Source organism: Rhineura floridana, chromosome 7 (genome assembly GCF_030035675.1).
Source record: "Rhineura floridana isolate rRhiFlo1 chromosome 7, rRhiFlo1.hap2, whole genome shotgun sequence".
Taxonomy (NCBI): Eukaryota; Metazoa; Chordata; class Lepidosauria; order Squamata; family Rhineuridae; genus Rhineura; species Rhineura floridana.
In genome coordinates this window covers 119,395,636-119,419,803 of record NC_084486.1, presented here as the reverse complement: position 1 = coordinate 119,419,803, position 24,168 = coordinate 119,395,636, and the positions used below count along the sequence as shown (strand labels likewise).

The 24,168-nt window shown below is 40.1% G+C and overlaps 1 protein-coding gene across 1 annotated transcript in view; it reads right to left on the bottom strand.

The window, feature by feature from the left end:
• The window catches only part of MED12L (mediator complex subunit 12L), a 366,394-nt gene that overhangs the window by 20,481 nt on the left and 321,745 nt on the right, over nt 1-24,168 (bottom strand). The window contains exons 40-43 of the mRNA XM_061637068.1: nt 19,283-19,372; nt 17,772-17,989; nt 8,266-8,422; nt 7,044-7,109 (exon numbers count right to left, since the gene is read on the bottom strand). Coding sequence (XP_061493052.1) covers nt 7,044-7,109; nt 8,266-8,422; nt 17,772-17,989; nt 19,283-19,372 — 531 coding nt within the window. The remainder of the gene's footprint in view (nt 1-7,043; nt 7,110-8,265; nt 8,423-17,771; nt 17,990-19,282; nt 19,373-24,168) is intronic.

Here is a 24,168-nt window from a genome sequence, read left to right as displayed (position 1 = left end):
AACTTTCCTTCTAGGAGGGATAGAGACTTGCTTTTTTAAAAGAATGAAAGCTCAGATTCTGCGCTACCTGTTGGGGGTGCCATGAAAGCCTATGCGGGCACCATGGCACCTGCAGGAAATGTGTTGTCGACCCCTGCCCTAGGGACATAATCCCGTATCTGTAGACCCCCTTTCTCATCACAGACATGCCAGAGTGACCAGGGAGTCCTTCTCACAATGTAATCTCATAAGAACAGTAGCCAGGTATACAAGTAAAACTAAAGTTAATGAATTAAGGATCCTGTGATGGAACTCCAGAGACTTTCAGTATAAGCCAGAACTGCTCTCACATCCAAGATTGTAGACAAGCAGGGGACCCTGCATTCCTTAAACTCTGGAACCAACCATGTTCTGCAGAGGGATCTTACCTTATAGACTAATCTATATAACTGAATGCATTGTAAAGATTGCAGCTCAGCTGACAAAACCCTGGGGGAGAGTTCAGAAGCAGGGTCAGCACCAGACATGCCAATGCCCTTGGGCACCAGCTTGCCCCAGACCCCGGCACACATACACATACATGTGCACACATACACACGTGCGCATGCACCTGCCTGTCTCTCGCAGGACTTCCGCCCGCCCATTTGCTGGTTCCATCTCTCCTGTCTTTTGCGACTGCACAGCTGCTATGTGTGTGCATCGCTGCCATCAACCAAGATGGCACCGGAGGCTTCAGCCCCTTAGGGAAACCTTGGCCGCCATCTTGGTTATGGCAGTCCTGCGCATGCAGCCTGACCAGCTGCAAAAGACAGGAGAGACGGGTTGGTGGAGCCAGTGAACGGGCGGAAGAAGCTCCCTCCCTGCGATCTGCAGCAGCTACTCTGCTGCGGATCATGGAAAAGGAGTGCTACTCCTCCCCCACCCTATAGAGAGGACCCTCAGGGGCCTCTGCAGCTTTAGGAGCCCTTGGCCAGGGCCTGACCTGGCTGCCTTTTGGGACCGGCCCTGTTCAGAAGCGTGTCAGGTTGGAAACTTATGTTAGCTAGGCAGGATATTAGAGTGGGCCAGCCAAAACTTACTCTCAGAGGAGAGTAGAAGGCAGCAAGTGATGACCCTTACAGAGCCCCTGGTGAGAGTACTAATATCAAAGTACTATCAGATACATCACTGTGTAATTTTGCTTATTTTCCTTACATCTGTTTTTTTTCCATTACATTTGATCAATGGCAACTGATAAGGGCATTTTGGCATCCAGGTGACTTTATGCCACAAATGTTTTTTTCTGATTGTTAAGATCTAGTTCTAAAATTATTCATTTAAAAAATATGTAAGCTTCTTTTGTGAAAGGGTCAGAGGAGAGAGTAGTTGAGACTGTTACACACACACACACACACACACACACACACACACACACACACACACACACACACACACACACACACACACACACACACACACACACACACACACACACACACACACACACACACACACACACACACACACACACACACACACACACACACACACACACACACACACACACCCCTACTTGCCTTGTATTAGTGTTTTATAGCTTTGTAAGGTACCTTGATAGAACCCTAATCAAAACAAAGCTCTCTCACATGTAACAGAAGAACTGAGATGCAAATAAGACTGTAATTTATCCTTTTAATTCAGATCCAAATTCAGTCTGTGAAATAGTGCAGTGACTTTGGAGAAGGAGGCCTCTAGCCTTAAATTTAGCAAAGGGCCTTCTACACCATTTAATTTAGCGCTGCTTGCACAAGCTTGGTTTTTGTTTCCCATCTGCTGATGCAGTTCTATTTGCTCTAAATACAGCACTCTCAGGAGGAAACTAAGCTAATATAACAACTAATTGAAAAGTTCCAATCAGACCTCCTTTGCTTCTACTGTAAATGAAGAGCATGAAGCTGCATGAGACAATGCAAACCTTAAAGGTTCAAGGCCTCTGGCCTCATATCAGAATTTTGTGCTACACAGCAATTATTGCAACATAACGTTATCTGAAATTTGTTTTAAAGAAATATTAAACTAGTCTAGTTAAGGAAATTTGCAAACAGTTAGGGTTGGCAGACATTAAAGTTAGTCTGGACAAGGCAAACAGCAAAACAATGATGTGACAGTTGGCATTCATGCTACTAGGATGAGAATGATAAATGGTGTGTGTGTCTGAGCAGGATGAATCTTTCCTTGTGTGCTGGAAGCACATGTGATATCTCATAACTCAATGTGAAATTTAGAAGCTCCTAGCTACTGAGGGAAATTGTAGAGCAAATCTTTAACCCTCAATATATTCAGTAGATGAAACGTGAAAATTCACAGAGTTTGGGGGAAATGGATTTCGGAGAATACCTCTGATCAGTGGGGATTGCAACTCCTCAGTTACTTGAACTTGTGCAACGGCTGCTAGCATGCCCCCCCCTCCACAAGAATCCAGCAAGCTACCAGGCAAACAGAGTCTACCTTTCATAATGTTCCGAAGACCTCTGAGGGGCCTGAGCAAACTTCAAGCAATTTAAAGGGGCTGGCAGTTTCCCAACAATCCACTTATATATTGCCTTTTTTCAAGGTGTTGGGGGCCAGAATGCTTCCTACTCCTGAACCTCTGAGATCTTAACCCCCCAGTCAGACTAACATTGGCTGCCGATACTGTTCCCTACTTCTGCTTTTCAACTGGAGTAATGCCCTGCCCATATGTTCTTGCTAATCACCCGCTGTGGCTGGGATTCAGTACTTGCTAATGACCCATGCCAGTGTTTGACCAGACACCTGTTTTGAAGGATTCCTTCTCTCCCTGCCTCTTTTTTATCTTAGGACTTTCTTATCACTTCATTTTGGATGGATCTGTTAGCATTCTAGATGTCTAATTTATTTAGTTTCCCTTCTTACTTTGGAGCGTTCAGGTTTGCATTATGTGACCATTCTCTGAACTTACTTATACTCATTTAAATACACTAAATCCAGGGATGAGGCAGTTATTTGCTCTGTAGATGAAACTTCTGGTCTTTTATGGACTGTGGACACAACATTTCACCAGAGACTTATTTTCTGTTCATCTACAATGTTTGCAACAGTTTCCAGTTCTGTACATTGGATGGAAAGACATCCATATTTTTTTTTACAAATAGTAAGTGTACATGGAAGTACATTTTCTGACACCTGTAGAGTACAAAACGTTCCTCATTGAAGTCCTGAGCCAATACTATAGAACCCAAGTAACTGCATCTGTACATTGCATCTGGTAAATTCATTATTATTATATTGTTATATAGCTTACTGAATTTAAAAGCCCCCTTCATGCATTGTTTATGTAAATAAGCAAAGGGGCTGCATCACTGGCCTTGTTGTTGACAACATACAGTTCTCTAGCCCTTAACAGTCATGGACAACTGCATAGTCAAAGGCTTCCCCTATGCAGATGTCCGTGTGTCAGGAGCTGGGGAGATGTGCAATGTCAGGGGCAGCCCCCCACTGTCCCTTCTACATGAAGAGTTCTCTGCCCATGAATAATGCATGAAGGGGGCGACATTATCCATCCAGATACTAGAAGTTCTAAAGACTCTTGACTACTAATAGTAGAAGTTCTAAAGGCTCTTTGACTACTACAGCATTTTGGATCCCACACCATCTTCTTTCAAACTTAGTTGTCTTAAACCCATGTCTTGAGTTTCTTCCATTCACTTCATATTTGGCAGATCCATTATTCCATGTGATTCTAGGAGCCTTTTCCTCATCTCCAGGTACAGAACAATATGGCATTCTAGAAAAAAAACCTTTTCACTCTCATTTATCACTGAGTTGAGCACAGTAGCAATCCACTTTTATTGTTGCTACCTTCTTCTAATGGTATCATAGCTGAGATCTTGTATGACTGGTAATATCTAACAGTGCAACCCCATACATATCCACTCAAAAGTGGGCTCCTGCTGGGAGGAAGGGCGGGATATAAATCAAATAATAAATAAATAAATAAATAAATAAATAAAAGTAAATTTCATTGAGTTCAATGGCATTTATTCCCAGGTAAGTGTGCACAGGATTGCATCCTAAGTGTTTTTCATTTTATTTTACCCAATCCCTCTCAGCTTCATCTTGTCAAATGCTAGTTTCATGGCTTCCAAGACAACCATGGGGCTGTCTTCAAATGGTCATTGGTCCAACACATTAAGCAGGGCACACTCTTGATGTAATCTTTGCCTCAAGTGATATAAGGGGAGCTCTGAAGATAGGAGTTTGCAGATCACCCAGCTATCATAGTTAGATCACCATCTGGTAAAAGTTGGATTGATGGCAGTATTTACCCCCCTGCAAGGGTGGTGAGTATTCAGATGGTCCAGCCCTGGAGACTAATGGTAGCTGATGGGTTCCTGAATGCTGTAGGGGATTTTCCTGCAGAGTAAGCTGGTGATATTGTCAAAGCTCTGGTCTCGTTGTGGAATGACAAGATGAGACTAGTGGCTGGCATTATCACTCCCAAGCATCCTCTCCAGCATTACGAAGCCTAATTGGCTCCCTGGTTACAGGCTAAGTATACCAGCTGTTGGATAGAGCACAAGTCTCGCTCTGAGGTTGACTGAACATTGATTAGTGTATATAACTGTACCTACCAAATAGCAACTTCAAGCACCCAGCCAGTGATGTTCTTTCAGATAGCCCAGAGGTTACAGACTCACTGTGGGGGATGGACTCCGGAGCTTTCAAGGACCCACTGTAATCAACTAGTTGCATATTTTGAGGATAAATGTGCTTGACTTTGGATAGACCTTGACTCTGCAGTTTTTGCTTTTCTGATCCAAGTGCCCAATGACATGGATTGTCTTCTTTTGTGGGGTCACTTTCAGTTTATGCAGGCTAATGATGTGGATAAGGTGATGACCACATGCCCTTTCGATCCCTATCCTTCCTAGCTGATTAACTCTAGCAAAGGGGTTTTGACTGATTGGTCCAAGACATGGTTAATGGTGGTGAACACTCCTAAAGAAGGCCACTCTGGCTTTGTTGTTTTGGACAAACTGCCAACCACTTCTAATATCCCCTTCTTAGGGAAGAGGGTGGAGAGGGTAATGGAGGGAAACTGCAAGTGTTTTTGGATAATACTGATTATCTAGACTCATTTGAATCTGGGTTCAGGCCTGGCCATAGAACCAAATTGGTCTTGGTCGAACTGATGGATTACCTTTATCAAGAACAGGACAAGGAAAATGGAACCTGATTCTTTCCTCTCGGTCTCTCTTTGCTTTTTGATACCATTGATGGGGACACTATTAGGATGTAAAGTCCTTAACAGCTTGGGACCACTTTGCTTGAGGGACTGCCTTGCCCAAGGAGTCAAGTGTGGCACCACCTGTGCTCTGGAATCCCTAACTATCAATATTAGGCACGTACCTTCATTATGCTGTTTTAGACCCCTGTTTCAGCAAGCCTATCTGGACATGTAAAGAAGTTAAGTATACCTGTATTTTTATTTTTTCTGATTTTATTTGTATAGTGATAATCATTGTAAATACTGATGAAAGTTAAAGAGGAAAGCACAAAAGCAGGACTACAGCTGAACATCAAAAAGACTAAAATAATGACAACAGAAGATTTATGTAACTTTAAAGTTGACAGTGAGGACATTGAACTTGTCAAGGATTATCAGTACCTCGGCAGTCATTAAATCGAGACAGTAGTCAAGAAATCAGAACAAGGCTAGGACTGGGGAGGGCAGCTATGAGAGGTGTTGGAGGAGAGCTTTTTGCATACCACGGACTGCGAAAAAGACAAATAATTGGGTGTCAGAACAAATTAAACCAGAACTATCATTAGAAGCAAAAAAGATGAAACTGAAGTTATCATACTTTGGACACATCATGAGAAGACATGATTCACTAGAAAAGACAATAATGCTGGGGAAAACAGAATGGAATAGAAAAAGAGGAAGGACAAAGAGATGGATTGATTCCATAAAGGAAGCCACAGACCTGAACTTACAAGATCTGAACAGGGTGGTTCATGACAGATGCTATTGGAGGTCACTGATTCATAGGGTCGCCATAAGTCGTAATTGACTTGAAGCCACATAACAACAGCAACAAATCATTGTAAATTGTTCTCTGTACTCTGCTTAGGGATTCTTTGTTTACGCAGTTTATAAATTCTTCTAAATCAAAATAAATGAATACATTGCATCACCTCCATTTTCCTTCTTCAACATGTTACACTTCAATCCATAGAATCACCAGGATCCAGTTTCATGTAAGGCACTTATGGTCACAATATTAATTAGCTGTTTTCCATTATACTTGGGACTATGCAACTTGATAATAATAATGTACTCATAAAACAGTCTGATAGTCTTTAAGGACTAGATGTTTCCAAAAACATTATATCCTATTAGGCTATCTGTGTTACGCTAACTTTGTGAAATGTCCCCTGATTACATTGATACAGTCGTTCTGTATTTAAATGCTTGCAACATATCTTTTACTAAAGTGCCTAATTAAGAAGAGACACATATTCAACAAGATGCTAATCAAATTTCTTTGTACCATAACTGTAAATCTGATTTCAAACAGCCTAGTTAGGTTAAAAACTGTAACAGAGAGTTTACCACCATATTATCCACAAGAGGGAGTCTTTATGCAAGTAATACAGAAAAGGCATGCTGTCAGAATTATAGACTGTTCTTTGTACTGCAAGAAAATACTGAAAAGTATCATGCATCCTAAATCTAGGTAGCACTAGATGCATACTACTGAAAACTGTACCTGCTTCTTATAATAATATTAGTAACTCTAATTTGCATAATTTCCACCAGGTGTTCACTCCGCCTTGCTACAAACCAAAACTGGAGATGGAAATACAAGGTCATCGTACCTGATAATTTCTAATACTTACTGAGTGTGACTTCTTGTATTGATCCCATTCTTGCTCTCCAAAAACCCAGAAATGGATGGCAGGGATAGGGCAAGTTCTGTTTAGTTGCATCACCCTATTTTTCACAGTGTTCAACAGTACAGAGCCCCAGAACCAAGTTTATTATTAACATGTCCTCTTACCAAAGGTTGTTGAGGGTGCATTGCTTGGAGACTAAGGGCCTGCTGCTGGCTTTGCTGCTGCTGCAACTGTAAAAATATTGCCAAAGTGACTGTAATGCTCCCTATGATATTATTATATAAAGAGCCAAAAGGAAAAACAAAGTAGCCTTTCAGAACAGGAATGTTTTTTTAATAAGCTATATCATGAATTATGATATGATCAGTTAAGATTTCCTTCACCAACAGCACTTTATATTTTCCATTTCTAAACATAGTGCAGCTAGCCAAACTTTCATAAACATTTTCTCCCAGATGATCAATGTTTAATGCTTCCTTAACCACAGCCTTTGTCCAATTATTTTAATTAAATTATCTACGTGTTGTCACAACCCTCAGCTTTAGAAAAATGCTAATACCCACCTGAAGCCCTTTCTAAAAGGTCAGTCACATATCTAATAACACTTTTTAAAAATATTTGGAGGATGGGGAGATACTTGATTCAACTTATTTTAACCCTTCTTTTCTATCCAAGGACACACAAAGTGGCATATAAAATTAAAAACAATAACACTTAAATTTACAGAAGAAAGATGAACCCTAGGAAAGTGATACAGACATACAAATATGAGGACGTGCATAGCTAAATAGTACAATGCATGGGTTCTGCATGCATAAGGTCTCAGGTTCAGTCGTTGGCATTTCTAGCTAAATAATCTCAGGTAGCAAGGCTGAGGAAGGCTTCTGTTTGAGACTTTGGAGGGCCACTATCATTCAGAGTAAGCAATTTTTGGCTGGATAGGTCTAATGGTCTGACACAATGGCTACATTCACATGTCATAGTAAGGCATGTTTAATGGATTACCATGAATGAGCAGATCACTCCCATTTTGCTCCTCCCTGCTAATGAGCAGGAGCAACAAACTATGGCTCAGTGGGGATCGTAGTTTGCTTCACTTAAACAACAGGAAGTCCAGAACAAAATTTGGCTTCAGATTATGGTTTGTTTAGAGTGAAACAAGGCACATTCCCCAGCTTGTTCCTCCCACTAGCGAGTGGGGAGGAACAAAGTGGGAGTGATTTGCACATTCACAACAAACTATTAATTGTGACATGCCATGATGTCTGAATGCAGCTAGTATTCATATGCTCAAAAGATGTTATGACAATCCACAATTATTCCATTTTATTAATTTCCTGAAATATTGCACACACACAAACACACACACAGCAACAATTTCCAAACCTGAAGGAGTCTCTGTTGTTGATTTTGTTGCTGTCGCTGTCGCATCTGTTCCTGAGGCATATGCACTGAGTTAAGGTTTGGGTGGGAAGCTGTGGCTGGCATAGCATCAAGTGCTCCTCCAACCAAGGGATTCTGCTGCAAAAGCTGGTGACTCAATCTGAGTGAAAAGAATTAATTACACATAATTTAGTTGTGAAAATAAAATGACTGTCAATTTCAGTTTCCTAGATCTGCATATTAAATTAATATTCCAGTAGGAATCAGCAACCAAATGAAATATGAGTGTAGGTTGTTGAAAATAATAAAGATAGATACAATGAGCAATTGCAAATAAAGCTTCTCCTCTAAGCCATAATATATAAACATCTTATTTATATTTTGATTTTCATCTTTCTATAGGTGGCATTTTTTTAACTGATTTGTTTACTAGCTATTCCCCCAAATACAATAGGTACACTAGCAATGTGGACGTTAAAAATCTGGACTGAATCCAACTAAAGTTGTCCCCTCAACTTGCCTTTTTCTAAATAAAAAAGTTCCAAATATGGTACCCTTTCCACATAGGGGAGTTGTTCCAGTCCCTTGATCATTTTGGTTGCCCTTTGCTGAAACTTCTGACTCTAAAATACCCTTTTCTGAGGTGAGACAGACAGAACTGTAGATGGTATACCAAGTGGCATCATTTTGGTATTGTAAGATTTACTTTCAATCCCTTTCCTAATGATTCCTCACATGGAATTTGTCTCTCTCACAACTGCCACACATTGTATCAACATCTTCATCAAGCTATCCACTATATCCCCAAAGTCTCATTCTTGGTCAGTCACCGCCAATTCAGACCCTATTAGCAGATATGTGAAATTAGGATATATATTTTTTGCCACAATCTGCATCAATTTACACTTGTTTACAATGAATTGTATTTGCCATTTCACTGTCTGTTCATTCATTTGGGGAGATCCTTTTGAAGCTCCTCACAATCCCTTTTTGTTTTAACCACTCTGAAAAATTTGTTATTGTCAGCAAACTTGACTACCTTAATGCTCACCCCTAATTCTAGATAATTTAGGAACAAGTTTCCACTTTCTACATCCCTCCTTTGGGAGAACTGTCCATTTTTCTTACTCTGCTTCCTGTTTCTTAACCTGTTACTGATCCACAAGAGGACCTTTCTTCTTATTCCAAGACCACTAAGCTTACTCAGGAGTCTTTGGTGAGATACTTTATCAAAAGCTTTTTGAAAGTCTAGACACAATGTTGACTGGATCACCTCCTGATATCACCAACCAGAGTAATTTTGTGGATGAGCCTGTCGTTTTTGGATTTATAGTTTGTTGGACTCTGTCCTCTTTGATACACAGAGCAACACTATCTCCACTATTTCCTTCCGATATAATAGTTTGTATCCTGACATAGCCATGTCCCAGTGGGTCTCTCCATTCCACTAGATTTCCATTATGTTCACTAATTTTATTTTTTTTATTTATTTAGTAAGATTTATATGACGCTTAATAAAAAACTCTAAACAGTTTGTTTATTTATTTATTATTTGATTTATATCCTGCCCTTCCTCTCAGGAAGAGCCCAGGGCAGCAAACAAAAAGCACTAAAAAACCAGACTTTAAAATACATTAAAACATCTTTAAAAACATTTTTAAAAGCTTTCAAGACATCTTAAAAAAAAAAGGTTAAAAACATATTAAAAAGCAATTCCAACACAGATGCAGACTGGGATAAGGTCTCAACTTAAAAGGCTTGTTGAAAGAGGAAGGTCTTCAATAGGCGCCGAAAAGATAACAGAGCCTGTCTAATATTTAAGGGTAGGGAATTCCACAGGGTAGGTGCCGCCACACTAAAGGTCTGTTTCCTATGTTGTGCAGAACAGACCTCCTGATAAGATGGTATCTGCAGGAGGCCCTCATCTGCAGAGCGCAGTGATCCACTGGGTATATAAGGGATATCCCAAGTGAATATTATTGTTGTTGTTGTTTGTTGTTGTTATTGCTATTACTATTATTATTATTTAAATGTATATATATTTAAATTTATATCCCTCCCTTTCTTCCAGAAGGAGCCCAGGGTGGCAAACAAAACACTAAAAAGACTCTAAAACTTCTTAAAAACAGACTTTAAAATATATAAAACCAAACATCTTCAAAAACAACTTTTTTAAAGAAAGCTTTAAAAACGTCATAAAAAGCAATTCCAACACAGACAGACTGGGATAAGGTCTCTACCTTAAAAGGCTTATTGAAAGAGGAAGGTTTTCGGTAGGCGCCAAAAAAATAACACAGATGGTGCCTGTCCAATATTTGAGGGGAGGGAATTCCAAAGGGTAGGTGCCACAACACTAAAGGTTCTCTTCTTATGTTGTGCAGAATGGACCTCCTGATAAGATGGTATCTGCAGGAAGTCTTCACCTGCAAAGTGCAGTGATCAACTGGGTATATAAGGGGTAAGGCGATCTTTCAGGCATCCTGGTCCCAAGCTGTATAGGGCTTTGTACACCAAAAGTAGAACCTTGAACTTGGCCCGGTAGCAAATGGGCAGCCAGTGCAGTTCTTTCAGCAGCAGGGTGACATGTTGGTGATACCCTGCCCCAGTGAGCAGTCTCGCTGCCACAGTTTGTACCAGCTGCAGCTTCTGGACCAACCTCAAGGGCAGCCCCACATAGAGTGCATTACAGCAATCAAGCCTAGAGGTTACCAGTGCATGGACAGCAGTGGTCAGGCTATCCTGGTCCAGAAATGGCCACAGCTGTCTTACCAGCCGAAGCTGGTAAAAGGCACTCCTAGCCACTGAGGTCACCTGGGGCTCTAGCGACAAAGATGGATCCAGGAGCACCCACAGACTACAGACCTGGTCTTTCAGAGGGAGTACGAACCCATCCAAAGCAGGCAACTGAACAACCAACCCACAGTGCCTCCGTCTTGCTAGGATTCAGACTCAGTTTATTGGCCCTCATCCAGCCAGTTTTTGTCAGTTGACAAAAAATAGTAACATTCATTAAAATATTCATTTAAAACAGACTTTAAAAACAGTACACATGATAAAATTATCAAAATATAGATAAAATCAAGACATTTCAAAACAAATATAAATAATAAAATTACATGTCTGGATAGACTTGCCTAAAAAAAAGTTTTTAGCAAGTGACAAAAACAGTACAAACGAAGGCACTAGTCTAACTAGATTTTGCATACTAGATTGATTTGAGATTTCAACCTGTTTTGTGATATTTTGTGGTGTTATTTATTTTTTTTTTTTTCAATAATTTTTATTCAGATTTTCATAAAACATACAAGACAAAATCATAAAACATTCAAAGACAAAAAACAAAATCAAAAATAGTTAAACAAAAAGAAAAAAAGAAAAAAAAAAACAAAAATAAAAAATAAAGAGTAAAATATTGACTTCCCATTTGTCAAAGATCAAATCAGTTATAAGTCTATAATATATAACAATCCTGTCTCTTAAGTCATATTATAAAATCACTTTCCTCCAGTAGTTATCTTACTTAATCATCAAATCTCATAAACATTACTTTATTCTTTCCACAAAAAGTCAAAGAGAGGTTTCAATTCTTTAAGAAATATATCTATCAATTTTTTTTCCAGATAAGCATATCGATTAATCCATCTCATTACTAATTATGATAATCTTATTGTCATAACCATAGTCAAAATAAACATTTCAATTAATCCATCACATCAGAATCTGTTAGGTTCAATAATTTCAGTAGCCATTGTTCTATTATCTCTATTAGTTCCATTTTCCATCTTCCATCTTCAGTAGTCTTGTTAAGTCCAGTAATTTCAATATCCAATCTTCCATTATCAGTATTCCATAATAATCTTGCTGTCAAAGCCATAGTCATATAGTAAGAGTCTGATGGGAATTACCTCTATCCCAAATATTTTCTTGCCATCCATTCTGAATAGGTTGCTGAAATACTGCTGTAAAATCATATCTCTGTTCTTTTTTTCAAAATACACTGGGTCATCTCTTAAAAGTTTTTCCATTGTCACATGGCTGCAGTTAATTCCATAGATTTTCTCTATATTGGGCTCCATCACATCATTCCAGTCCAGAAGATTATCCATGCCATTGATAACTTTATCTCTAGAATCTTCATTCATTTCTTCAGAGATAACATTGAGTTCCAAACAACAGATTTTATTTCTAAAGTCCATAGACTCCAAATCTTGTTCCTGTTCCACGTTGGTTCCAATCTCCGGGATCTCCTCTCTCACAGGGACCCCTATTCCAGTCTCCAGGGTCTCCTCTCTCACAGGGACCCCTGTTCCAATCTCCGGGGTCTCCTCTCTCACAGGGACCCCTTCCAGGGTCACCTCTCTCACAGGGACCCTTATATCTTTAATCTCCTGCTTCATTTTACTCAATTCAATTTTCATTATCTCAATCTCATCCATTATTTTCTGAAACATAGTTATTTCCAGATTTTCAGCCACTTTCTTAATTGCCATTTTAAAAGAAAAATATAGGAAAACCACTTCTTATTTCAGCAACAATTGGGTTAATACTCCAAACTTGGTGACATCACAGTATAAACAGAGCAGACAGCCTTATCTCTCCAATAGTTAAGTAAACAAAATGCAGTTCCCAGGATCGAAACAATTAATGGCAATCGTCAAGAAACAGATTCGTCAAAATAAAATAGACCAAAAAGAGAGTAGTCTCAAAACAGTATAATATTTTTCAAAATAAAAATCTGGAATAGAAATCCCTCTTCTGTGTGTATCTTTAGAATGCAAATCCAGGACAGCTTTTTGCAACAAAAACAGAGATAAGCTATTAATTAGTGCGTAGCAGAGAGAAGTTACGGCTCCCCAGTGAGATGTCAAAAACCGATCAATCTGGCAAATCTCTTTTAAACAGCAACAATTTAAGTCAAGTAAAAGAAAAATATAGAAAGAAGGGTGCTTGCCTGTTAGTGCGTTCTCTCTTAGAAGATAAGATGAACGTTCGCTTTAACAGATAGAGCTTGCTGTTGAAAATCCGTCCCACCTTCGTCGGCTGGACCTCGTCCCATAAATTAATGAGATCTGGTCGTCCCAACAAAAATAGGCTTTGAGGTTAATCTCTTCGTTTCTCCCTACCCGGGAGAAGTTTAATCAGTCAAAAAAAAAAGAAAAAACTGACTGATATATCTGAATAAGCTTCTTTTGAGGCAGGAGCCCGTCTCAAAAGCAGGCACAGGCTAAGTCACCCTTCCCGGAAGTCCTGTGGTGTTATTTATTAATACTGTTGTAGTTTTTTATTATGATGATGTTCTGAATTGTTTTTATTATATTGTTTTGCTCTTGCTATGGAAGCCGCTTTTGAGGTCACCTTTGAGGTGATTAAAAGCTTTATACAAATATACTAAATAAATAATATTAATAATAGGCAAGGAATTCCAGAGAATAGGTGCCGGCTGTCACACTAAAAGATCAATTTCTCACAAGTACGGAATGAACATCATGTTTATCAATGCTCTCCTCTAAGACTAAGCATTTCAATTTGCCCATCTTGGCTCAGAGATTTCTATCATTAACGTATAAACGTATGGTATCTCTCTCCAAATGTCTTTGACACATGCTTTTTATCATACAGTGCTTTGGCTTCTCTAAATTGCTATTGTGAGGCCCTACACTGTCACTGCCTAAACATTTTCACCCTGGGGAAGATTTGTTCTGAACCGGATGCTCCTTAGCTTCTGGTGGCTTTCCCCCCGTAATCAATTTAAGAGCTCTTCTGCCATTTGTTTATTTTATTTTAAACACCAAAAGTCTGCTCTGTTGTGTACAAGAGATACTCAGATGACGTATGTCCTGATAAATGATAGTGAAATTATTGGACCAGTATCTACCGATGATGGTGCACATGGAGGTGGAGGGCTAAGGACTCCAAAATGTATACGTATTGTATGTATGTATCTTAGGAACAGCGACCCTCATATAATGTGTGTGCAATGCTTCCTTGAAGGTGCTGTACTTTCCTACAAGTTAAAGGGGAGGTAAATTTTGGACAGCTTTGCAGTCACTTAAAGTTCTTCAAAAAGTTTGGTTCCTTAAATTCAACTCCAGTTTATTTTAGAGCTGGCATTGTATACAACTCCTGTTGGGTGATCTTCCACAGAAGCAGCATGTGATAAGACTGCCTGCAGTCTGCAATGGTATGCTCAACTAAAACTTGGTGTTTCTATCTGCATTGCTATATGAAGAGATGCTACATCTCCCCAAGACGTTGTAAAATGCTTTGAGCATAGACCTCTGTGGAATGTGTTAGGGTTGAGTTAATGCAAAGAAAGCAAAAAGGCACATTAGGGCTTCACTTTCAATTTAATACTTAATTGCTATTCTCAGCTGTGAAGAATACAACTTGGAAAAGGAGATCTTTTCAAGTTTTTTGCAACTGCCCAGGATAATTAATATTTATTGAATATATGTAGCAGGTACAAGCAAGTAGCAATTAGAGAAAGGAACTCTGAGTCAAGTCAGTGATGTGTAATTGTTGCTTTATAGCTTGCAACAATTAGTTTGGATAACAGGAAAGTGGTTTGATTTGATGATGTAGTTTTTTTAAAAAAAGGAATTCCAAGTTGAAAACAGCAGTAATAGTGAAAAATCTTAGTCTTCTATCCATCAGAAGACTGAAGTCACTTTAAAAGAAATTAACAGAAAAATCTGATTTGCTGCAACTAAGATAGAACAGATTATGATTAACTTGAATGATACACACCATCTTCTCTGTAATATGCCATCATACCAAACCACTTTGGAGCCAATATGCACCAAGGGTTTGGCATGCATATCCCTCACTGGATGATTGTGCACACAGTTTCTGCATGTGCAGCTCCCCCTTCCCAGTGCAGCAATTGGGACTGTGAGGCTCTTTGAAAAACTAAAATTCTGCCTATTGGTTATTTGGAGAGTAAATAGATGTGTGTGTGGATGTAGTCTCCCCAAACTCTCTCCTACCCACCAAAAATTAGCATTATTTTAGTATTTTGAAAAAAAGGACTCCATGCATGCTTTGTCTGATGGAAGACCATGTATGGATAAAATCATGAAACAGAAAATATCTCAGGATTTCTGTATGCAGACCAGGGTCTAGCAACCAACCAAGATTAATTCTTCTTGAACTGTGCCAATTGATGGTTATGGTGTAGCCTAACTGACTGACATTGAAATCCATGAAATTTTTCCATTCTTAAGAACATAAGAACATAAGAAGAGCCTGCTGGATCAGGCCAGTGGCCCATCTAGTCCAGCATCCTGTTCTCACAGTGGCCAACCAGGTGCCTGGGGGAAGCCCGCAAGCAGGACCCGAGTGCAAGAACACTCTCCCCTCCTGAGGCTTCCAGCAACTGGTTTTCAGAAGCATGCTGCCTCTGACTAGGGTGGCAGAGCACAGCCATCACAGCTAGTAGCCATTGATAGCCCTGTCCTCCATGAATTTGTCTAATCTTCTTTTAAAGCCATCCAAGCTGGTGGCCATTACTGCATCTTGTGGGAGCAAATTCCATAGTTTAACTATGCGCTGAGTAAAGAAGTACTTCCTTTTGTCTGTCCTGAATCTTTCAACATTCAGCTTTTTTGAATGTCCACGAGTTCTAGTATTATGAGAGAGGGAGAAGAACTTTTCTCTATCCACTTTCTCAATGCCATGCATAATTTTATACACTTCTATCATGTCTCCTCTGACCCGCCTTTTCTCTAAACTAAAAAGACCCAAATGCTGCAACCTTTCCTCGTAAGGGAGTCGTTCCATCCCCTTGATCATTCTGGTTGCCCTCTTCTGAACCTTTTCCAACTCTATAATATCCTTTTTGAGATGAGGCGACCAGAACTGTACACAGTATTCCAAATGCGGCCGCACCATAGATTTATACAACGGCATTATGATATCGGCTGTTTTATTTTCAATTCCTTTCCTAATTATCCCTAGCATGGAATTTGCCTTTTTCACAGCTGCCGCACACTGGGTCGACATTTTCATCGTGCTGTCCACTACAACCCCAAGGTCTCTCTCCTGGTCGGTCACCGCCAGTTCAGACCCCATGAGCGTATATGTGAAATTCAGATTGTTTGCTCCAATATGCATAATTTTACACTTGTTTATATTGAATTGCATTTGCCATTTTTCCGCCCATTCACTCAGTTTGGAGAGGTCTTTTTGGAGCTCTTCGCAATCCCTTTTTGTTTTAACAACCCTGAACAATTTAGTGTCATCAGCAAACTTGGCCACTTCACTGCTCACTCCTAATTCTAGGTCATTAATGAACAAGTTGAAAAGTACAGGTCCCAATACCGATCCTTGAGGGACTCCACTTTCTACAGCCCTCCATTGGGAGAACTGTCCGTTTATTCCTACTCTCTGCTTTCTGCTTCTTAACCAATTCCTTATCCACAAGAGGACCTCTCCTCCTGTTCCATGACTGCTAAGCTTCCTCAGAAGCCTTTGGTGAGGTACCTTGTCAAACGCTTTTTGAAAGTCTAAGTACACTATATTCTTGAGCAATATCAACATCTATAACTACTTAGATATCTTCAGAATAATACTAATAGGAGGCAAATTCAACATTAAGTCCATGTTTTCATCCTTGCAAAAATGCTGTGAATTATGTCATCATCATTCACTGGTAATCCATTGGCTTAATCTTGGCATTTTATACTTTCCAACAAGACTATTTTCTTTAGCAATAATAAAAAAGGAACATTTGTAGCATAAAGACAGCCAAAACTGCTCCTACATCTGGCCCCATTGCCTCAGGGATACTTTCAAGGAAATATTTAAAGTTTACACAGAAACTTTTAATAACCATTATAGTTTTGGAAAGATGCTCTGTGGAGTCAGACAGTTTGAAACATTCTGTTACAAAGGTCACAAATATGTACTCTCTTTATATGAACTAAAGGATAGTTCTAAGGGATAATTCATTTAACAAATTTAACTAGCTGAAGTTTTGGTATACAAAAAATGCAATCAATTATCTCTAACATACACACAAATGAGTTAGAAGTTACATGACACACGGTTTTTGTAAATTTAGTAAATTGTACCCTAAAAGGTACCATTTTGGGGGCCAAAAGTCTTTAAAGGTTTGTGATGTGTAGTGATTTTTCAATTGGTGGTGATTTTCAAAAGCATTTAGCACCAGCCTAGTTCCATGCAATATGAGAAAGAAAAGTAAATTTCATTAAGATTAAGAAGCTACACAATGTGTTACAAATAGTAAATATAGGTAAGGGGCAAAAGGTAGCAAGATTTATTGACAATCCAGTTTGGGCTATATGTTATTCGCATCCAGTTAGGATCTGGGAGATTGTGTTAAGCACTGAAGTTTGGCAAAATTCATAGCTTGTCTGGACTTCCAGGTTGGCAAACTGCATATACCTTCTTCCATCATTTCTGAGATTTATTTTAAAAACTCTCTTTTAAAAAGTAGATAAATCAAGATATCAAAGATCCTGAAATACAAGAGTTTCTAAATGTCTTACCGCTGATTGCCTGTTAGAGGCTGAGGGTAGGCAGCTGCTTGCTGATGAATGTAGCCACTTGGCTGTTGTGTCTGCCTTAGCCTCTCCACTAGAGCTGGATTGAAATGAGCTGCTTGATATGCCCTGGGGTTGTAGGAAGGTGAAAGGATGATGCCCCCAGCCTGTTGTGATTGTAGTGGCATCTGAGTACTATACATTGTATAGCCATGAGGAATAGCCTATATAAAAAAAGCCCAAGACACAAGTTACTTTAATTTCTACACTTCTAAAGAAAACGTACCTCTTATCACTGTTTTTTAAGCCACCAGGATGACAAAAGGAGTAATGCACATGATATTGTTATTTGAAATAGCAACCAGACACTAAAAATCCCCACTGTTTAATTGTTATGTTATGTTTTATTTCTAGGCCACCTTTCGGCCAAATAGGCCCCCAAGGCGGCTTACACACAAATAAAAATACAAAATACAAAAAAACCCCAAAACGATTTACAAAAATAAAAAATCAAACTAACAAAGTCCTAACATCTCTAAAAAAACAGGAGCAGCAAACCAAAAGCATTCATCATCCTGGTAAAGGGCAGTCCCCAGAAAAATGTGACTAAGAGCAGGGGTGGGGGGCAAAGCAGGTGGAAAAGCATGCCCCTTGATGGTCCCAGCACAGTCTCATCCCTGCAGCAGTACGTCTCAGTCCGCAGCTCCTCCTGATAAGGCCCAGGCAGAGGGGTGGGGCAAAGCAGGTGGGAAAACATGCCCCTTGATGGTCCCAGCACAGTCTCATCCCTGCAGCAGCATGTCTCAGCCCACAGCTCCTCCCGACAAGGCCCAGGCAGAGGGGTGGGGCAAAGCAGGTGGAAAAGCATGCCCCTTGATGGTCCCAGCACAGTCTCATCCCTGCAGCAGCTTAGCTTTTCTTTGCTAGGCTCAAAGGGGGCTGTACTTGTTTATGGATTTTATATCAGTTGTATCTTTTCAGCACAGACATCAGGAAGGATTGGGCAATATAAAATAAATGAACTCTTACAAGCAGCTGCCTCTGTTCAAGGCAGTTTCTTCACAGAGGGTGAATTGCCATGATCGTGGCAGAACTTTTCCAGATGCTTCAAACTGTATAAATCACAATGCCTCCCAGCTACAAGCTTGGAAAGGCCATGAGTTTCCCATCTTCTTCCATGCAAGGTGCCAGCATTTCTGACTAGCCCTTATTGATTAAACTTAAGTATGTTGGATTTTAGAATTGTAAAAGCTTCTTTTATTCAGTAAAAGTAAAAATAAGGAAGAGTCATGAAAGATACTGGCCATTTTAAAGCCCCTCCTAAACCTGTAGGGCTGTATCTAACTAAGAGTGGATCCATTGAAATTAATGGACCTAAGTTAGTCATACCCATACATTTCAAAAGGTCTAGTCTGAGTATAACTAGTATTGAATGCAACCCTTAAACTAGATCTCAGTGTAAGGTATAGGACAGGCCTAGCTTACCCTTTCCCCAGTCTTTACAAAGAACTCTTTACCTGGGTCTGCTGCATCCCTGGATATTGTGGAAGCTGAGAAGGTGGCCGGACTTGTTGAGCAAAAACAGCAGACTGATCAATTGTCTGACCCTGCAACAATTACAAACAAACTCTGCCTATTGTAAATTTAAAAACTACACATTTAGGGGATAGGTCTGAACAGTTCAGACATTCAAGATTTTTTAAAATAAAACCTAGGAACTGAAGTTGCTAAATTGGCATTTTTTTTCGTAAGAGAGGGATACTGACAAATTAAGAGTTATGAGTTATGTAGCATAATGTGTGTTTTGTTCAACTGAGAAGTTTATTCCTAAATAGTACTTCTTCACATCACTTTTTAAAAGAAACAGAGTGATTCCTTTGATCCTTTGTAGTTCCTACCAGTTATTTCTAGTTCCTACCCAGTTAAGGCTGCCACGCTTTCCTCCCCGAACCTTTCCCTGGAATGGTTAAACTCAGCAAGGGCTATTCAGTGCACTACAGCTCTGATCTGAAAGTGGCAGGTTTACAGACACAGTGGCCTGGTATAATCACATTGGGAGGGGAGGGGATGGGTCCCAACAGACTTGCGCATTAGTAAGGAGTATACTCATTTTTCTCCTCCTTTTTTTAGCAGAACCCATTTTCAGCAAGCCGGCTTGGATTGAAGACTCACATTCTACTCTACCATTGGAGACATACCGCTACTCCTACCACTTCTACACTAATTCCATATGCACCATTTGCCCTTACAACGAGCAACACATAACACTCTCCCACCTAGGCAAAAACTTAATTCCTTTCTCATTAAGCGACAGAATGCACATGCCGCTCAGTCTTGTCATATTGTACCTTCCCTGCATGCTCCATTCATGTGTGCTTGCAGTCAGGACTGTGGCAACACTGGAGGACTAATCAGCTTTAGTTTCCCCTAGCCTGTGCCTCATTATCATCGTCCCATTCAAATTCATGCCACCAACTGGTCCATAGCAAATAAAACCCTAAAATAAATAATCTCTTTGTCAAGTTATTTCTGCAGTGAAAGAGAGGGCTATCTATGGCTGTTCACAAGTTTATGGACAAGTAGGTCTCTTAAACAAAATGGCAGTTTTTCATCTGAAATCAGAAATATTCTCCTTTCAGCTGTTTACATGAATAATAGCTTATTCCAATGTCTGTTGAAAGTATTGGTGTGGTGTTGTGTGTGCATGCAGGGGGAGGAGGCGGAATCTCATTAATTATGAGATGAATCAATGTTCAGTCCCATGGGAAAATTCCCACAGAGGGCAAGAAACCACATTTACATTTATTAATAAAATTAATATACAGTTCTTTGTAAGCAATAAAGAAATATGGTATGAGTTCAGCAGGCAAGATTCTATGAGTCATTAAAAAGAAAGAGTATTACACATTTATATCTATGGTCCAAATAAATCCAAGGTCAGACAAAAAGTACAGAAATAAATAAAGATAATTAACTAAACAAAATGGACTGCGAAAAAGACAAATAATTGGGTGTTAGAACAAATCAAACCAGAACTGTCACTAGAAGCTAAAATAATGAAACTGAGGTTGTCATACTTTGGACACATCATGAGAAGACATGATTCACTAGAAAAGACAATAATGCTGGGGAAAACAGAAGGAGGCAGAAAAAGAGGAAGGCCAAACGAGATGGCTTGATTCCATCAAGGAAGCCACAGACCTGAACTTACAAGATCTGAACAGGGTGGTTCATGACAGATGCTATTGGAGGTCACTGATTCATAGGGTCACCTTAAGTCGTGATCGACTTGAAGGCACATAACAACAACAAACTAAGCAAAAACAGGTTGCAGTAGTATTTTCAAACTATTGGAATTATACTCTTTTTAAAAGATGTATCTTTGCCTTCCAGGGCCTCCCCCCCCCCTCAAAACAATCTATTTGGACAATGTATGAACATTCTCACATGCAATTCATCCATTCTGCTGTGTGCAAAAATCTGTGCATCAAAGTGATTGGATACCAAATATTATTTTAGCAGCCCCATTTTCTTGTCTGGCTGCTGTACAGATTGGCAGAAGATCTGTGACTGGATTGGCTGCATTTTTAAAAGGTTTTTTAAAAAACATTTTTAAGCATTTTTTAAAAGCTGGGGGAGGGGAAGGATTTGGATTGTCCCTTTACCATTTTCCTGACCCAAGTCACCTGCATAAATGTGCTGTCTGCCCAGGATGGCATATATCCATACAGGAAACTGAATGTTTTACCACATGGGCAAATTTCAGCTTGTGAGGGCAACTGTGAAGTCAATTGAAGTAAATGGAATCTCACAAGAGCATTCAAATGTTAATATGGAAACACAATGTGCTCAGCAAAAGTTCACAAATTCTGCCCCACAACTCTTAGATTCCCTTTCCCTGGAGATCCAAAACCTGAGCATGGACATTTCAGAAGCATTTAAAAACTTTTGTCAGGATTTAGGCAGCCAGAGTGAAGCCATTCAGAAGGGGTGTATTTACTTTTATTAAAATTAATCCACAGTTTTTGGTACACTTTTCAACTTGCCTGCCCTGAATCTTTACAACAGCTCAGCTTACAAACTGCAACAATGAAATGTATATCAGTGATTCCCAGCCTAGGGGCCATGACCCCCAGGGGGGCCACGAAGTAATCCAGGGGGGCCGTGAACAGTAAAGAAATGAATTATTTATTATTATTATTTTAAAGTGTTCATTCCCTGGATGCTGTCTGCTCTCCACTGCTGCTGCAGCCTATACCTCCTCCTTACTCCAAATAAGAGGGGAAGACTTTTGCTGAAGTGGCAAAGTGTTTTTTAGGCATGCCGAGGGCAGGCATCTGCCTATAAAACATGTGGCAGATGTCAAATGAGGCTGAGGGTGGAGCTACCAGGAAGAAGAGGGGATTACTATCGCTGACTCCCATATCCTCGTACTCCTATCTCCTTGCTGCTGACAATGCCCTTGCTCAGAACGAGAGGAGAGGGCTTTTTGTGAAGTAAAGCTGCAAGGAAATGTTGCTTTCCCCCTTCCTAGCAGCCAGCCTGCTTGCCTTTCTTGGCTCCTGCTTCACTGCCACCTCCTTTTAAAAATTATTCTTATTTTTGAGGCCACCCAGACCTCACCCAGATCTCACTGGCCCAGATGGAGCCAAGGAGCAGTGATGATGCTCAGGACCTGCTCACCCCCCATTTCCGAGGCTAAATGTGTGTGCCAGAATCCCCCATTTTCCACCTACCCTCCACCCCTACCAATCTCTCTCTCCAAGGCGCTGTGGCAGTTGAGGGCTTCCCCCCTCCCATGTGCCTGAATACATGCACGCTTGCAGATGCTTGCAGGAGGGACAGGTGTGTTTGTGTGTGTGAGTGCACTGATCTGTCTTTTGCTCCACTCTGATTCCCCAAGTGCACACTAACCAAGTCATCAGTTCTAATGATCATCCCAAGGCCTAAAAGCACTAACCTCCCTTCTCAATCTATTCACCCTTTTGTCTTCACAATGTACCATTCCCACCATGACCATATTGCTGCTTCTTGATGATGATGATGATGATTAAAAAGCTCAGCAGGTTTGCTGAGGCTGGGGTCCACATATTGCAGCTGAAATGTATTTATTTATTTAATTATTATTGCCCTCCAAGTTGCTCAAGGTGGTGCACATGGTTCTCCCCTTTCCATTTTATCCTTACACAGACCCTGTGAGACAGATCAGGCTGAGAGATTGTGTCTGGTCCAAGATCACCCAGTGATTTGAAACTGGATTTTAGTACGACACTGTAATCTACTAGTGGTGGGAGACAGGACTGTACATCTTCAACTGTATGTGTGTGAGGGGGAAGGGGATACCAATTTGATTGGACCTTTGCATTAAAAAAAGAAAGCAACACCTCCCTGTCTGCAGGGAGCTTTTAATGGAAAGAGATATTGGGAAATGTGATTTTGCCACACACCATTTTTTTCAATTAATAGAGACTAAAATTACAATTAGCATGGGGGAGGTCACGAAATCTTTTGAGCTTACAAAGGGAGTCCCTGTACTCATAAAGGTTGGGAAGCACTGATGTAGATCTCATCTTTGCTATCATCCAAAGCTTTGAAATCAAAGGTCAAATCACACAATGGAGACAAGAACTGGGCAAAAAATGACTTTGACTCCAAATTTTAAAAGAAGCCTTTTAAATATTAATATATAATTTTACTCAGTGCCGCATCTGTTGTGCCTAGGACTGTGAAAATAGACATTTATAGCCACTGTTGTAAAATTAGGAAACAAGATATGGCAAGATTGACCTTTAAAAGAAATTAGCAGCTGCATGCAATATGTTAAAACATACTTTGTTTTAGGGCAGGTATGGGTAATCTTTGGTCCTCCAGATATTGCTGAACTACAATTCCTGTCAGCCCCAGCAAGCATAGCCAGTGGCATGTTTTAAGGCTTAGGCTACACTTACAGCAGAATGAGGTGGCAGAATGGACTGCATCAGATTGCGGGTGGGGATGACCTCCACACTAAGCTGAACAAGTTGTAGGCGTCAAGTCTGACGTCTGCAATTGGCCTACCAGCCTAAGCTGCTACCACCTGATAGTTCCCAGTTAATACCAAGCTCAGGAGAACTCCCAAACAGCATACTTGGCCCTACAGGGAAAAAGCAACCACAACCACATCAGATACCAGTTGTAAGCCACCTTGTGGAATAAGCAATCTCTCTTCCACAGTACCTTCATCTTATCTGGATTCAATTGCAGCTTGTTTTCATCTACCCGAAAACTGTTTCCAGGCACTGGTTTAGGACTTCTACATCCTCCCTAGGACTAGAAGAGGGGAATAAGAGGTAGGCTGAATATCATTCACATACTAGTGACTCTTCAGCCACTTCTGAAAGTTTCCCGCCAATGGTTTCATAGA